At 40.2% G+C, this 16,906-nt stretch overlaps 1 protein-coding gene across 1 annotated transcript in view; it reads left to right on the forward strand.

Moving 5' to 3' along the window:
• The first annotated feature begins 332 nt into the window (after positions 1-332).
• The window catches only part of LOC104621220 (cohesin subunit SA-2-like), a 66,147-nt gene continuing 49,573 nt past the window's right edge, over positions 333-16,906 (forward strand). Inside the window, exons 1-6 of the mRNA XM_010287650.1 lie at positions 333-376; positions 5,433-5,517; positions 6,144-6,290; positions 7,737-7,833; positions 8,842-8,918; positions 14,303-14,374. Of these exons, the coding sequence (XP_010285952.1) occupies positions 333-376; positions 5,433-5,517; positions 6,144-6,290; positions 7,737-7,833; positions 8,842-8,918; positions 14,303-14,374 (522 nt within the window). The remainder of the gene's footprint in view (positions 377-5,432; positions 5,518-6,143; positions 6,291-7,736; positions 7,834-8,841; positions 8,919-14,302; positions 14,375-16,906) is intronic.

The raw sequence follows: 16,906 nt of genomic DNA on the forward strand, positions 1-16,906 counted from the left end.
CGGCCGGCGGTTTGTACGCCCGGCCTCACCATGGCCCCCGCCAGGGGTGCGGTCCCACCTCTGAATTCTCTTCTTTGAATTAATTTCTTTCTTCAGGTTGCATCCCCTGCTGCGACTTGGTTTTGCCGGGGGACTTTCTGACTTAATTTTAGGGAAATACCTAGAATTAACTCTATTTGTTTTCTTCTCCTAACAGTTTTTGGCTGCTGTTTCACCCACAAGAGCCAAAGCTTTGTTAAGTTTTTAAGACCACCGATCTTGGTGAATTCTCCTCAGAAGCGGTGCTGATCATGTTAGCTTGCTCTCTGTGCTGCTGAAATAATGTAGTGGAAATGATAGCGGAGCCCAACACAGCCAGTAACCTTTCCAGCCAAAAGTAAGACCTGGTGCAGGTTGTCTGTCAAGTTTGTTGGTAAATTAAGGTGCTGTCCCTTAATTTGTGCCCCATGGATAGTGGGGCAGTCTACAGTGTGTAGACTTTTTGAGTGGGAGGGAAGAAAAAAGGGGTTTGCTATGCACTATGTCTTTTTACTAATGTCTCCATTTTATTCCCTTTTATGTATTGTTTAGCATCTTCTTAACATAGTGTTTTATGCTGATTGACAGGGACCCTGGCCTTACAAGCTTCTCTGTACCTTATTCACCACAGTGTAAATGAACCCACTTTGAAAAAAAAATAATGAGCAGGTTCATAGTCAACCCTTGTGTTCACTTCAGTGGTGAGCTTGGGGATGCTAAGGGGGAAGAGTGCCAAGTAATCTGTAGTCTCCCTGTTGACATTGAGGGGGGCATTACTTCTCTATAGCTGCTTTTATCAGGGATGCGTCAGGTCGTCTCCCTTTCATAATGTATGTTTTCAGACATCAGCTGGGATGGCCTGTAAGCCAAATGTATTCATGTCCTTGTTTACAAATGGGTTTTGGAAGTAGAAAGAGCAAATACAAATAATCAAATGGTGAAGTTAAAGCATTTGGGCATATCTTGTTTAGTTTCAAAGAATGAAGGTTCTTAGATGTCCAGTGTTGCATGCTTTGACTCATTGCAGCCCAATCCTTGCTGATCCTGTCACCTTCTGAGCAAGTCTGCTCCAGGTCTTTAGCTTCATTAAGCTCCAGTGAAAGCTGAGAGGTGTTTTCCATGTAGTCCATGAAGACAATTAATATAGCTTCCCATATGTTCTTTCCAGTATGTTTCATCCGAAGCCAGCCTCTTAGTTTCAGAAGTGTCAGGATGGCATGTGGCAATTAGAATCATAGAATCTTTGGGTTGGAAGGGACCTTTAAAGGCCATTTAGTATTTACCTGAACTTCTTATGTTGCTTGTAAAAGATGAAGCAGTTATATTGAAATTTATAATTTTAAATATCTACAGGTAGCATTCTTCCAGTAACATAGATTAATTGTTCCTTTTACAGAGCTAAAGGAATATGTTATCTCTTTGTTAAAGAGGTAGCTTGCTTTTTAAGTGTGAGTCACTAAATCTGCTCCAAATGTTTATTAAGATGAGAAAACTCAATTCAGAAATTCTCACAATAGTATTGTGTTTGAGGTGTTTGAGGACTAGACGAAGGACTTTGCTTCCTTCCTACTTGGAGTGTTTTTATCTCATCAGTAATACTTCAAGTGCTAGTGAAATGACCATATTGTGTCAGGAATGAGAGGTAAAAATGAGTCTGTGAGCCGTATGTAACAGGGTATAAAGGTGAAAATCAGGATGAGATAGGAGTGGTAGTCTGCCTGTGCTTTCTTACTGATTGCTGATGGAAACAAAGTAAATGGCTGAGAACTGTTTCTTACTAGTGCACGAGGCAGTGAATTTAGGTATGCAAAAATGCTCAGTATGGTGTAGACTAATAGAGGGGAGCAAAAAAAAGTTCAAAATTTATAAAACCTACTGTTGAACTCGTATAGGTGAAAATATGTTAAATGGAGTTATGTATAAGGATTGCTGCAGAAGTGATCACATGTCATCCTCAAGTAAATGCGGTGGTTCCTATTTTGCTCAAGAAGATAGGAGGATGTCTTAATCCTTTTAACAGTTTCTTCAACAGAAAATCGGTTGTGCAAATAAAAACTCCATTAATATATCTCATTTAATTTCTAAGTGGTTTCATGGGGTTCAGTTTCTAGGCTCTGGTCTAGTTCCTCCAAATGTTTAAGTACCTGCCTTATGAATAGCCTTACTGGAAGCATCAGTATTAAAAGGAAAAAAAAAAAAAAAGAAGAGAAAGGAGAACATGAGTATTGATAGTATCTGGATTTAAAAAAATCTCTACTTTTATGTAGGTTGTCTGTTGTAGCATGGTGCTTTGTGTGGCATCACTATGTGCTGTGGTGCACTGATAACCAAAACAATTCAGAAACTAAATGGCTTTTTAGTATTAGTGTTTAGTGCTTAGTTACATTTGTTGAGTGTTTAGGACAGGTGCATCGTGCATGTGTGAAAGTTACTCTAAGTGGTTTCATCACAAAGATGTTCTTTTACATAGTGGTGTTAGCCCAACAAGAGGAAGCTGTAGATCAACGGTCTTCTCATTCTTGCAGGTTTTGGTGAGCTTTGGTAAGCATGTTGTTCTCTATACCAAACATTCCCTTGCTTTGAGCCCCTTTTACTACAGGTACATTTTGCCTGGCATAAGCTGACAAAGTAAGTAGCATAGGGCCAGTAGATACCATCTGTTGTGCCATGCTTCAGGATGTTCTTGGGAAAAGACATGTACGAGTTAAAGCTTCAAAGGAATGTATTCTAGACAGAGACAGTAAAAGCAGTACATGATCAGACATGCTTGACTGAACTGTCTTGTAGCAGTTCTGATTTTTTCTTTATTTAAATGTTTTAATTAAATTTGGACTCAATTATAGCTGCTGTAATCAAATGCAATGCATTTATTTTCATTATGGGATGGAGTAAGTTACTAAATAGTACATGCACACAATTCATGAAAATTGTTTGAGAGTGTGTTGAGTGTTATGTTGAGGTGTAATGCAGAAACAGGTAACACGTTACCACAATGTTGGCTGCCATCTGAGTTGTAGTTCTAGTGAAACAGTGCAAGTGAGAACATGTTAGTCCAGCCCCATAATATTGCATTCTGCTTTGAAAACAGGACCGAAAGGATTTAATCACATAGGAGAAGCAGCTCCTTGACAAACGTGTTTGGATTCTGTTTATTTGTGGTCTGTAGAAGGATCTGGGAAGAGCTAAGTGGCATCAGAAAAGGAATACATGTTGCTATCGTTTGCTGCTTGTTATTTTCAACTAGGAAGTCTCTGGTGGTGCTGGAGATACTTAATCTCTGTGGCTCGCAACTACAAATCAAAGAAAACATTTGAAAGCTTTTGCAAATTATTGCTTATAGCCTGTGGACTCAGTTGTGAACTATAGTTCATCCCTCTCTTTTCTATAACATGCATAAGTCTAGACAACTGATGTAAGGACTGGTTGTTCCCAAATTATTTTCTTGGCTTCTATCTGTCAAACACTGTGGCACATTTTGAATTTTTCTATGACAAGACATTAATTTAATTTAATTTTCATGGGACTTTTCTCTGTAGGAAAGTTAAACATTTGCATAATTGTATTTAGGAATTTGATATATTTTTATAGAATTTTATATTTATATAGAATTTTTGTAGGAGACTTTGGAAGCCTAATTTTAGATTGCTTATGGTGAAGTGTCCCAATAGATTAAAAAAGTAAACAGAGATATGTTTAAATAAAACCTTCTGTCTGCTCTCACTAACAAAATAACATGAGGTTGATGCTATTCAGGCTCAGGATTTGCTTTGCAGAGGCAAAGTCTGACTGAAACAGTCTTGGGAAGAACAGCAGCAGTGCTTATCAGGCATTGATAAACCAAGCTGGAGTCAAGCTGGCTCTGCATCCATAGCACAGTTAATTCTCCATTTGGGTTAGCCAACACTTGATATTGGAGAGTTGACTATATCTGATGGTGTAATACAGTTTTTTTTCTTTGTAAGGTGGTCAGTTGTGTTGATGAGTTGTCTTTGGCTGGATGCCAGATGCTACCAAGCCACTCTATCACTCCTCTCCTCAGTAGGATGGGGCAGGGAGAAATTAAGATGGAAAAAACCTATATGTGTCAAGATAAAGGCGGTTTGATAAAGCAAAGGCTATGTGTGAAAGTAAAGGAAAACAAAAGATTTATTCTCTACTTCCCATCAGCAGGTGATGTTCAGCCACTTACCAGTAAGCAGGGCTTCAGTATGTGTACTGGTTGCTCCAGAAGACAAACGTCATAATAACGAATGCTCCCCGCCCCCCATCCCCCTTCTTTTCTCTTAGCTGTTATTGCTGAGCTGATGTCATATGGTATGGAATATCGCTTTGGTCATTTTGGGTCAGCTGTCCTGGCTGTGTCCCTTCTCAAGATCTTGCCCACCCCCAGCATACTGGTGAGGGGGGAATGTGGGAGAGACAGCCTGGATGCTGTGGGAGCACTGCCCCGCAGTAGCCAAAACACTGGTGTGTTATCAACACTGTTCTAGCTACCAGTGCGCAGCACAGCACTGTGAGGGCTGCTGTGGGGAAAATTAACTCCATCTCAACCAGACCAGATACAGTTAGTACACTCTCTAGTTGCAGCAGTATCACGAAAATTAAAGTAACTGTACACTCTCATATTTACTTTCTTTTTGTGCCTTCTTATAGTACAAGTCAACTGGCTTCATGTCCTGGCCACTGTAGTTTAAAAGGAGGCCATAGCAGCCAACTACCAGTACTGGACCTGCTGCACAAGTGGGATCCAGCTCGTCTGCTCAAACATGACCGTTGGCAAAGCATATTGTTAGCATTGGGGATGATGAAAAGTGGCATCATTTCATTGCAGATAAATGTATGGCTTCAGATCTCCCAGAAGGTGCATCTTTGTTTATAAAATTATTCCTACATCATAGTAGCAATGACCTGCAAATGAAATTTCTGATGTATCTTTTTCTTCAGCATGTTTTGTAGACAAAGTAAAACTGTTTCTTCCTCTCATTTTAAATTGTGGACCCAGCAAATGTTATTACCTTGTCTTGTTTAGAGCACTCATGAAGTGAATGCATACTTGTGTTATTGATTCCTAGTGCAAAGCTCTTAAGTCAACAAAGGCTGCCTTAAGTCAACAGCAGCATTCTGTTTCATTTACTTACTTTCTACTTCCTTGATAGCTTTGATAATGTTGCTAGTTTTCTCATTATCTGTATATCTTACAGGAAAGACAATAGTTTGAAAAAGGCTCCAAATTTCTGTTGTACTTTTGAAGTTAATCATTCGGTTTTTAGTAACAAAATGACATAACTTCCAAATGATTCATTAAAAATAACAAAAAACATAGATATGCTTTTACTTTTTCCTGTTTTTTGTACTGAAGTGTGTAGTTCTGTGTTTTTGTTGCTAACCCCTTCAATGTCTTTGTTACGCTTCAGAGAGAATGCTGTCCATGATGAGACTGTGCCCGAGTCTGCTGTGCAGAATGGCAGCTGCGTGAGAAATGGCAACTTGAAGACATCAGTAAGTTGATTTTTAAATTTTTTAAAAAATACTATGGAATTTATTTTCTGTCTCATTCGATTGTTACAAAATTCCATAAAACAATCACAATACAGTGCATCTAAAATCTAGTCACTGGGTATAGCTTGACCCCCCCCAAATTCCATTGGCATCAGAGCCTCAGTGCTGGCTTTTGAACAGTCAGTTCATTTCAGCATGTGTTTTTCCCTAGCTGTGCACTGTGTGCAGCAAATATTCAATTGCAGGTTTGTGTTTACCCTTTGAATGAAAAGATGTAGAAGAGCTTCTGTGCTTGCTGTCTATTCTTCAGAAATTACAGCTGCCACTGAAAAGTGCCTTCCAGGTAGTACACGGCTGTTCAGAAGCTTCTTTCCTGTTATACCTTCCTATGCTTATGACTCATTGAGAAAAAATTCAAACTGGTAAATCCTTTCTTTCATCCCCTTCTAGTATGGTCATGTTTGATAAGGCTTTATCAATGCCCTTGAAGCTTAAAAGTTAGCAACCTGGGGAAGTCATTACAATGATAGTAAAATAAACTTGTTATTAGGGGTAATTCATGTGTCTGTGAATGGCTGTTACATGTTGCATCTTCTTACATACTTTCTTTGCTTGACTCTTTTCAGAGAGAGAAACGGAAGGTCCGAGAACAGTGTGAAAACATAAGGAGAAATTCTTCCAATAGCAGAAGACTGAGCCAGCTGCAGAATGGAGAAGTGGTTGAGGCAGTTACATTGTTCGAAGTGGTTAGCATGGGGAAGCAGGCCATGCAGGTATTTCTAGCTCTGAATTCTGAGAGGAGTTGGTGGAGGGAAGATGGATAAAGAGTGGTCATTTCAGTTATACTGTGGAGCACTGAAAATTTGTTCTGTTTTGTCATAGGTGGGGAGGAAACATGTTTTACTGGAAAACTGTTATGAGCATGGCTCTTGAAAAGAATGCATCTTTGAGAAATTAGTGAAAAAATAGCTGTCAGCTATTTAAAAAGAGGAAGGAAATACATACCTAAACCAGTCTTCCTAAAGCAGTGTCTGAACACATGAACAGAGAATTATTTTTAAAAATACAGCAAGGGTTTATGAATAGAAAATTTTGGTTGTTCAGGATTCTGAAAATCAGGCATTTTATTGGGAGTAGCTTGCCTTTTGGTATTTGTCTTTTACTCCCGTTCCAATGCAGTTTGACAGCAGTTTGTACAATAGTCAGGTTCCCCGTGCAACTTCCGTCAGTGTGGGGAAGCCCACTTCCCCATATTCTTTGAGCATATGTGTATATTATGTTTGTATATGTGTATGAAGCATTAAAACCTGGAGCCTCAACTATTTTTATACAGGTTTATGTATATGCCTCCAGTATGTAGTGTCTGTATGCAAAGTGTGTATGTACACACCTGAAAAGTACATTTGTATTTTGGATGCAAGACTTTAGTTTTCCAAGATGTTAGCATGGATGGACTTTTGTGATGCTACAGCTGTGTTCCCGTTGGTAGAGGTCCCGGAAGAGCTCAGCTGCTGCTGTGCAAAGCATGATGTGAAAGGCTTGGAAAGGCAACAGCTTGAATCCAGGCTGCTGCTGCTAGAATTCATTAGACCTGGATGGCACTATAGGTGGGTTGAAGCCTGGATAGCTTTTCCCAGCAGGCTTGTGTCACATACAGGCTGTAGGCTGTACTGCTCTAAAAATGAAATGTGGAGTGTGTGTTTTTGTGTTTTTTTTTTTTTTTTTAGCTTAGTGTAGTATGTGAACTGTTTCAGCCTTCTGCACAAACCAGGTGCTAGAGAAGAAGAGAACTTCCAGGGAACATTGCTAATACTAAGTATTAGATCGTGCAGAGGTTAAATTTTTTTTTTTTAAATGAAACTCTTACCTCAGTGGTAGCAAGAAATCAGGAGGACGATGTTTTGGTTTTTGTATATTAAAATCATGAATTATTAAAATGTGGTTATTTTCCCTGTTAACAGGGAGCAAAATGTCTGTGAGTGGCAGCATTGCCTAGAGCAGAACTTGTGAATGAGCAGTTCAAGACTTCATTTTGCCCCAGAAGGAGTCTTTTGCATGTACTATTAGAAATGGTGCAAAATGGTGTGGAGTTTATTCTCATTTTTATAATTTAATGGAGATGGAACAGTGTTAGTCGGTGTCTTTATTATGGGTGTCCTCAGTGGAGTGCAGCATGCTGTGTTCAGCTCCTGACTAACGAGTTCTTTAATCTGTTCTAGTCTGTAGTAGATGACTGGGTTGAAGCTTATAAACAAGACAGGAATGTGGCACTTCTAGATCTGATCAACTTCTTCATTCAGTGCTCCGGCTGTCAAGGTAATTTACCCTCTTAGCCCTTTCCATTGTCTGTGGGTGAGAGTAGTCTGAAGTGTCCTTTCTAAAATGGAATTTTTCTCTCCAGTAAATTATGTTCTTATCTGTACTGTTAGTTAAGACAAACTCCAGATGGGCAGGACTAACAGTAAAGAATGTTGCTCGTTACCAATGTAATGTCTTTGTCTCTGTGTTTACAGCATACCAACTCTCAGAGCTGTATTTGAACACGGTTTGCAAGGTCAGGTTTCTGACGTAGCACATTGCATCGCTTTGCAGAATCCCCACATAGGGAAGATAGTTTTGATGACTGTTCTAATTAAAATCCAGTGTTTCAGTTGCCGTTTGTTTTGTAATTTCCTAGTATCTTTTGTTTTGCTAGCATCTTTGTTTGCAAGTAAACAACTAGCAAATTGAGCTTCCTGCTTTGGCGGCTAGAAAAGCAGTATCTTGCCTCATTGGGGTTACTTTTACCTGAGGGTTGTGAAGCTGTTTCATAACAAACATAGAGACACAGTGACTTCTTGGGACAGTTTGCTAGCGAAACGCTTCAGGATGGCAAGTAAGAGTTTTAAGAAGACTATTCTGTTAGCTTGAAACTTCTATGTGTATTTAAGCAGCTAGAATGTCCCTTTTTACACTTCAAGATTTTTTCCAGGTCTTTGACTAATATGCCTTCTCTTATGGAAAATGTTTTGGGGCCTTAGACTAGCAGTGGGCAAAATTTTAGTAAATCCTTGAAATAAATGAATGGACAGAGAACATAGCTATGCCAGACAGCACAGAGCAGATTTCTCTAATGTGAATTTCAGTTTTGGTTCATCAGTATTTTCTACTACAGAGGAGTTTGTATCTCCCTATATATATGTTGCTTGTACCAATGTAAGCAGAGATAAGAGTCCCCCTTTCTTGGTGTTTCTGAATTTAAAATAAAAGCCTTACTGTGGTTTGGACTAGATTAATGTAATACAGTTGTCAGTAATTCTTCTTTTTAAAACATTACTTTTCTAGGCATGGTAACAGCAGAGATGTTTCAAAGTTTGCACAAGAAGGATGTCATGCGAAAAATGACAGAGACCTTTGATGAGGTAGGCACAGCTTTGACTTTGTATGGCTTTTTCATATAAACAATAGGCTTTGCCTTAATAGCTGACCTGGACAGAGTTCCTGCTCCTTCTCAGGAGCTGTGTCCCGTTTCCTTAATTTAGAAGAATAATCCTGTTTTTCACAAGAGAAATTTGGTGTTGTAATGACCCATTTTAGCAACAGGAGGATATATTTTTTTGTAAGTAATTTTTATTTTCAGAGTTTTATTAGGGCTATCTAACTGCAGTCTTCCTGAATCTGGCCTTCTCTTAGGAGGTCTTTTCATAGTGACTTTATAGAAGTAAATATAACCCAGCATTGCAGCAGTTAAATGGTTCCTTTAGTTTTTGGTTGATAGGTCCTTTTAAAAATATTATTGTGGATTGCCCATGAGCTAATTCAAAGATATGTGTTAGCCCATATTTTTGTTAGAATCTTTTTCTTCTGTTTTACTGACAATATGAGTATTTTATAGCTGTATTATGTCATATGAAAGAAGAAAAATGCATTTCTGATTTTTATATCATTGTCAAACCAATAGTGAATATCTCATTTCTTGAGGATTGTTAAGAAAAGTGCATAACTTTACAATACTGTTTCTCTGTTTGACTGCTCCTTGGCTAATCTTACCAACATCAGATTTTCTACAGTGCTTTCACAGTTGCTTCTGTGTGTTTTTTCTGTATTTGCCACCTCTGAATTGATTTGTCAAGCACCGGCCATCAGCCTTGCTTTAATTGAGCATCTCTCAAAGACCAGCTGCTGTAGGAATTCCCACAGAGGATGAATTTGCCAACATGTTTTTCTTCGTTTTAGAAGTGTAGTAGCACTTGGGCTAATTTTTGACAGGAATAATCCAATATGTGTCTGGCCATATGAATTAGTAATCTGGCGCTTCTTTCCCAACTAAATTAGCCCTGAATAGCACTCACGATAGCATAGGTGCTCTGGGAGGTACAAAGATGTGATTATGGTTATCATCAGCCTGGATGTGTCATAGCTCCCTAACCTTTTCACCTCTCCTGGTGGGCAAAAAGGAAGGTTCTACAGTTGCCTTAGAAGCTGTATTCTGTATGCTAGAAAAGCAAAGCAACTTTGTTTTTGGGGCAGTATTTTGACATGCTACTCTAATGAAGCTTTTTATTGACAAAGTGAGGTGATAATGCCTTGTTAGGTACTCTGTATCTCTGTCTTTTTTTTTTTTTCCTTTTTTCTTTCATGCTAAATCCAGTGAATTCTGAAATTCTTTGTTTTTACATAAACAGACTCTAAAAAAACCACCCCTCAACTCCTGAAATGATTTATACAAAATTAAGTCTTTTTAAAGACAGTGTCTGTCAGCTTGTTTAATTTACTCTTGATATGTTATGACTAGTATTAAGCCAGCATTAATATAGGAAGAAAAAATGTCTGAGGCAACCGTTTTTGTTATCCACAGTTATTAGGTGGTTGAAAAAATGCTGGAGGATTAAAACAATTTCTTTTAAAGCAGAACTAGGGTAAGAGCAAAGTAGTTTGTTATTTTCGAATGAGTTGTTTCTCTCTTTGTGTTTCTTTTCACATATGATTCTCATCTTTTTCATAAATAAGATATAAATGTAACTTGGTGATTAAGTTGATAAGTAGTGCCATATAGGACTACTATTATTTTGAAAATATTTTTTGAAAACAAATTATAATAATAGTGAAAGTAGTAATGAGAGTGGAGGATATTACCAGCTATCTGCTCGAGTACCTTATCTTGCCTTTTGATTTATGTTGTTACTTTACAATATTCAGAGGATTGGAAAATTAAAGGTTTTTTCTATAGGTGTTCATTCTTGATCATTTCAGTGATACAGCTGCTGCTTTACTGTTCAATTAATTAATTGCAACACTATATCCATGTACCAGTGTTTCCTCCCAAAATTCTCTCTTAGTGTTAGTGGGAAATGTTAGTGGAGTTGAGTCTGGCAAGAAACGTGAAGGGCAACAAGAAAAGATTCTACAAATATATCAATAGCAAAAGGAAGACCAAGGAAAACATGGGCCCACTGCTAAATGGGGTAGGGGCCTTGGTGACAAAGGACACAGAAGAGCCAGAGGTACTCAATGCCTTCTTTGCCTCTGTCTTTACTGGTAAGAATGGCTTTCAGAAATACCCTGGCACCAGAGAGAAAATCTGCAGCAAAGACTGCTTACCCTCTGTGGAGGAGGATCAGGTTAAGAAACACTTAGACAGACTGAATGTACGTAAGACCTTGTGGTCTGACAGAATATACCCAGGAGTGCTTGAGGGAGTTGGCTTATGTCATCGCAAAAGTTGTAGGGACTGGGAGAGATTCATGAAGACTCAAAGAAAGCAAATATCACTCCTGTTTTTAAGAAGGGCAAGAAGGAGGATCTGAGGAACTTGGGCTGGTCAGCCTCACCTTGATTCCTGGGAAGATGATAAAGCAACTCATTCTGGAAATAATGTCCAAACACATGAAGGACAAGAAGGTGATCAGGAGTAGTCAGCATGGATTTACAAAGGGGGAATTGTGCTTAACCAACCCGATTGCCTTCTATAATGAAGTGACTAGCTTGGTGGATGAGGAGAGAGCAGTGGATGTTGTTTATCTTGACTTCAGTAAGACTTGACACTGTCTCCCATATATAGACAAGCTGATGAAGTATGAGTTAGGTAAGTGGACAGTGAGGTGGACTGAAAACTGACTGAACAACCAGGCCCATGGAGTAGTGATCAGTGGCACGAAGTCCAGCTGAAGGCTAGACACTTGTGGTGGGTTTGATACTTGTGCCAATGCTGTTTAACATCTTCAGTAATGACCTGGACAATAGGGCAGAGAATATTTTTAGCAAGTTTTCAGCTGGTACAAAACTGTGAGGAGTAGCTGCTAGACCAGGTGGTGGCTCTACTGTCCAGAGGGACCTCAGCAGGCTGGAAAGTTGGGCAAAGAGGAACCAGATGAAGTTCTATAACAGGAAACCCCATGAACCTGTGGAGGAATAACCCCATGCACCTCTATACACTGGGGGTTGACTGGCTGGAAGGCAGCTCTGCCGAGTAGGATCTTGGTGTCCTTGTGGATGACAAGATGAACACTAGCCAGCAATGTGCCCTCGCAGCAAAGACGACCAATGACCTCCTGGGCTGCATTAGGCAGAGCATTGCCAGCAGGCTGTGGGAGGTGGTCCTTCTTCTCTACTCATATTGGTGAGACCACATCTGGAGTACTGAGTCCAGTTCTGGGCTTTCCAGTAAAAGACAGATGGATTTACTGGACTGAGTCCAGCAAAATGCTACAAAGAGTATTAATGATCTTTGATATGAGGAGGGGCTGAGAGAGCTGAGCCTGTTCAGGCTGGAAAGAAGGTGGCTCAGAGAGAGCTTATCCATGTTTTGTTTTTTTTTTTTTTAAAAAGTCCCGATGGAACTGAATGAGGAAGAGGAAGCCAGACTTTTCTCAGTGGTGCCCAGTGAGACAGTGGGCACAAAGGCAAGCCAAGAGGCAATGGGCACAAATTGAAATGCATGAAATTTCTCCTGAACACAAGAAAACACACAACTGTGAGAGCTGTCAAAAAGTGGAACAGGTTGCCCAGAGAGGTTGTGAAGTTTCTGTCTGTGGAGATACTACAAAGCTGACTGCACACGGTATCACCTGCCACTGAGGGGAGAGACAGGTTCTTCTAGGGATCCTTGACAGAATGATGACAGCACTAATTGTAGTTACAATTAAAGTTTATTTTCTTAACAGGTTATTATGGTTAATATAGCAAAGAATTTATGATCAGAATGGCACAGGGTTTCTACAAGCAGGATCAATATAGTACAGTCTATAAAGTAGCATAATACAGAATTTATAACACAGCTTATGATTTCTAATCACCTGGACCCTCTGCAGATTGGGTCAAATCTTAATATATGATTTGCTGTATCAATATAACAATCGTAATCTAGACTTGAAAATCATGTAAAAGAATATGAGTCACTCAGTCCTTGGAGGAAGCAGAGGACAGTGGAGGCATCCCTGGCCACCGGGAGGTCCAAGGTCTCACTGTCCAGCAGCAGCTCTGGTCCAGGTTCCCCACTTATGCCTTGTAACTGCTTGATTTTACAGACAGTGCTCTGTGTACTGCTATGCTTCCCTGTTCTGTGATGGGGTCATGACCACCATCTGGTTGACCGGGTGCCTAGGACTTTCAAGGCCAGTGAGGAAAGGAGTAATTGGCCTGGCACCTAGGAATCTTGAGGCTGATAGGAAGGGGACAAAGAAATCTGTTTTTCTTGTCTGCTTGGTTCACAGGACCTTCAAGGCCTGATAATGAGGGAGAAAGGAAGGAAGAAGTGACCTCGGTCACACAGAATGGCTGCTCGCCTCATAAAATGGTGTTAGTTATGCTAACCACATTACCAGGGCTTGGGAGCAGAGGGAGCAGTCATACACAGCCTGCTCTGGCTGAGCCTGCTTTGGCAGATGGTGTTGGATTAGATGATCTCAGAGATTCCCTCCCAACGTCAGTCTTTCTGTCATTCTGTGAAAACTTGTACTGGCATTGGAAGCAGAAAATGGCTTAATATAGTCATTCAGGGGCATTTCCTCTTTCATGGGCCATGGTATTCCTCAGTGGAGAGACAGGCTTGTCTTTAGGACCAATGCTTTTTGTTTTCCCTCTTTCTTAAACTATTCTGTTTCTCTCTTCTGCTTTTCTTCCCATATGTGGCATTTTATTTGTTGCACCAGCATTTTGTTCTTTTGTACGTTTCCTTCCCTCTCCCGTTTTGTTGCTGAAATGTTTAGCAATGGAGGACTTAAGTTTGATGCATAACCATACAGCCAGATGTACTACTTGTGCTTCACTGAGCCTAATAAAGAACTCTAGATTTCATGCCTTTTGTCTTGGGATAATTGCAGAGTTGAGGAAACATCTCTGAATCAAGTCACACTAGTACTGAAAACAGTTCTCTATAATTTGAAACACTCCGAATGATTTTCTAGAGTTTAGTAACTAGGTACTGTAAAACATCTAAATGTTGGAAAGGGATATATGCTTAGACTTGCTGGGGAGGCATATCTTAGAATTAATAATGAGGATTATACCTTGTATATGTCTGCTTATAATTTTTAAAAACAAGTTACCTCTGACTTGTAGCAAGAAAACTCAGGTTTTATATAGATGAATGTTTTTCTTCTGTCATTGGTTATAAATAAAAAATGAGATGAGAAGGGATTAGATTTTGTTTAATGTGTTGGATTGTATAAGCAACGTGTAATACAAATTGTCTTTAAGTTTTAATAGCCTTTTAAATATGATACATGGTTTGTGATGTTCCTGTCTTTATGAATGAATGGTGCCATTTCATCAAAAAGCTTTTAAAATTTTGTCTTGTGCTTTACAGGAAACTGGGTTGCAGTACAAGAAATTCATGGCCTATCCTTGGATCCTAACAGTTACTTGGCCGGTGGACATGGTGAGGTTCTCTTGTAGTTCTCTGCAACTGTAGTGTAGCATTTTCTGTGGCTGCATTTCCTGTTTTCCAGTGGAGGCAAATACATCCGAATGAGTCATCTTAAATTGTGCATTAGTGAATGGAGATAATCATGTACTTCTGAGGTCTGCTTCATCTGATCTGTGTTAGACCTCTGGTTTGGAAGGAAAACACTCATGCTTTCAAAACGCCCGTTTCTTGCTATTGATGTAAAAGGGAGGTGAAGGTGACCCACCGAGTTGGACGTGATGAATTGCTCGTATAGCATTTTGAACAGACTGTTGTGTGTCACAGAATCACAGAATGGTAGGGATTGGAAGGGACCTCTGAAGATCATCTGGTCCAACCCTCCTGCCAAGGCAGAATAACCTAGGGCAGGTTGCACAGGAACGCATCCAGTTGGGTTTTGAAGGTCTCCAGAGAAGGGGACTCCACAACCTCTCTGAGCAGCCTGTTCCAGTGCTCCATCACCCTCACAGTAAAGAAGTTTTTCCTCATGTTGAGGTGGAACTTCCTGTGCTGCAGTTTATGCCCATTGCCCCTTGTCCTATAGAGTTGTCAAGTTGCAGTGGTGTTCAAGAGTGTTCCCCATCCCTTCCAGCAAGCTCTACACCCACATGTGTGTGCTGGTGCATGCATACATGCACGCAGGCTATGCACATAGAGGTTTAGGCAGACAGATTTGTTCAAAAGCTTGTTTCATGAAAATATTCTGTTGCAAACGTAAATGATTGGAAGAATACTTTGAGAACAGAAACAGGTTTACTGTAATGCCTCTTCTCATACAACACTTGCAGCATTGTGGGGAATTCATCTTAACTCCTTGTTGGCACTTCACTTTGACTTTCCTCTCTTTCCATAGACTGTGTATGAAAGAAACATTTCAGGGATGAGTCAAAGCAGGAGCCTCAGTTGAGTGGTTTGAATGGTTCTCTGGAAGAACCTGTGTTAAGCGCCTAATCTGACTTGGTTTCTGGAAGCAGAGTAGCTTCTCTCTACTGGGTATGGAGGGATTCTAAGAGAATCCCAGGTTAGGTGCCCATTTTGATGGTGTGCCCATTCTGCTGTCTATATATTTACAGTATGCATATTACCGTTAAACAGTATGCTGGTATGATGTACATGGACAGTAGAAATGCTCTTAAAACATGAGATGTCATCCTGTGTTTGTGCTGCTTTTCAGATTGAGGAGTAAGCTACTGTGATCAAGTGGGTATTTCCTGAAGTTGTAGGTTGTCTTTCTGCTGTCTGTGTCATGATCAAGGAGCATTTAATGGGGCCTGCTGGTGACTTCCTTTTCTGTCTTGGCACTTGCTGCTACTGTTAGGATCTGAACTGACTCTTGCAACCTGATCAGGAATGTATCCCAAATTCCAAACTTCAAATTTCCAATGTGCTCTGGGTCATGGACATCCCTGAGATCAGTCTGTGTATGTGTTTATTTTTCAAGAAAGCAGTGAGGCCTGTGCTTTGGAAACAAAGTTACAAGACAAGAGCATAAAGTGCATTTTGTGAGTACAGGAGGTTATTCCGGGTGTGAAGCTGTGGATTAGAATATGTCTGAGAAGCTGTCTGACCAACTGTGGGACCAGTGGCCTGCCTTCAGGATGGTGTTTTCCATACTGAGTGAAGTTTTGGAATTACTTGGCACCATTCATACCTGGAAACTATCAGGATGCAAATTAATATTCAGAGCCATTCCTGGGATCTCTGAAGTGCAGATGAAATAAATGCCTGAAGTTGGCATCTACAAAGTCTTCCTAGTGTGCTTTTCACGAGGTGCACCATTTCGTGTGAGAAGTCATTTGAACCACCATCTCACTGCTTTCTTCCTGGCAGTATCAACTGTACTGTGAACACTCTTGTGGCTTTATTGTAACTTGCTTTTTGTGTAATGTCCAAGGCATTGCCTACTTACTGTTTCTGTGAAGGTTTTCAGAGACTTAAGTGCTGGTGGTATAGGTGAGTGACTCAGTATTTGTCATTAAGCTGTAGGCTGATAAACCCCTTAAGCTGGCAGTGCTGCTGAGGAACACAGTCCCATCCTGCCCCGTACCACAGTTGTTTATTTTCACTTCCCTGGTGTCAGATCTTTTGTTTAAGACACGTTTGTGTAATTACATGCTGAACTGCCTTGGGAAACTGATGCCACTGAAAAACAATTTGGCAAAGTAGCTGTTCTTTTTCAGTCACTTCAGTTTCCTCTTGGGTTTTACCATGCGCTTGCAGGAACAGGAAGGATGGGGAAGTGGAGGAGCACTACTACCTGTGAGGAAGTAGAAGAGGGCAGGAGTGCTCATGGTTTATGCCAGTTAAAGTTATTCAAGGTGCTGTGGCTTCACATGCCCTCTCCCACCTGTCCCTGCACAGCTACCTCACGTACATTACTTTCAGATGTGAGCTGTCGTGACAGTGTAGTGCTAATGAGGCCAGTTTGTATCTGTGCTTGCGTGTAACCTATCTGCATGTCCCTACTTTTGTGTAATAGCCATGAACAAAGTTTTGGGGGGCTGA

The sequence above is a fragment of the Phaethon lepturus genome, unplaced genomic scaffold (assembly GCF_000687285.1).
Source record: "Phaethon lepturus isolate BGI_N335 unplaced genomic scaffold, ASM68728v1 scaffold8605, whole genome shotgun sequence".
In the NCBI taxonomy this organism is placed as follows: domain Eukaryota; kingdom Metazoa; phylum Chordata; class Aves; order Phaethontiformes; family Phaethontidae; genus Phaethon; species Phaethon lepturus.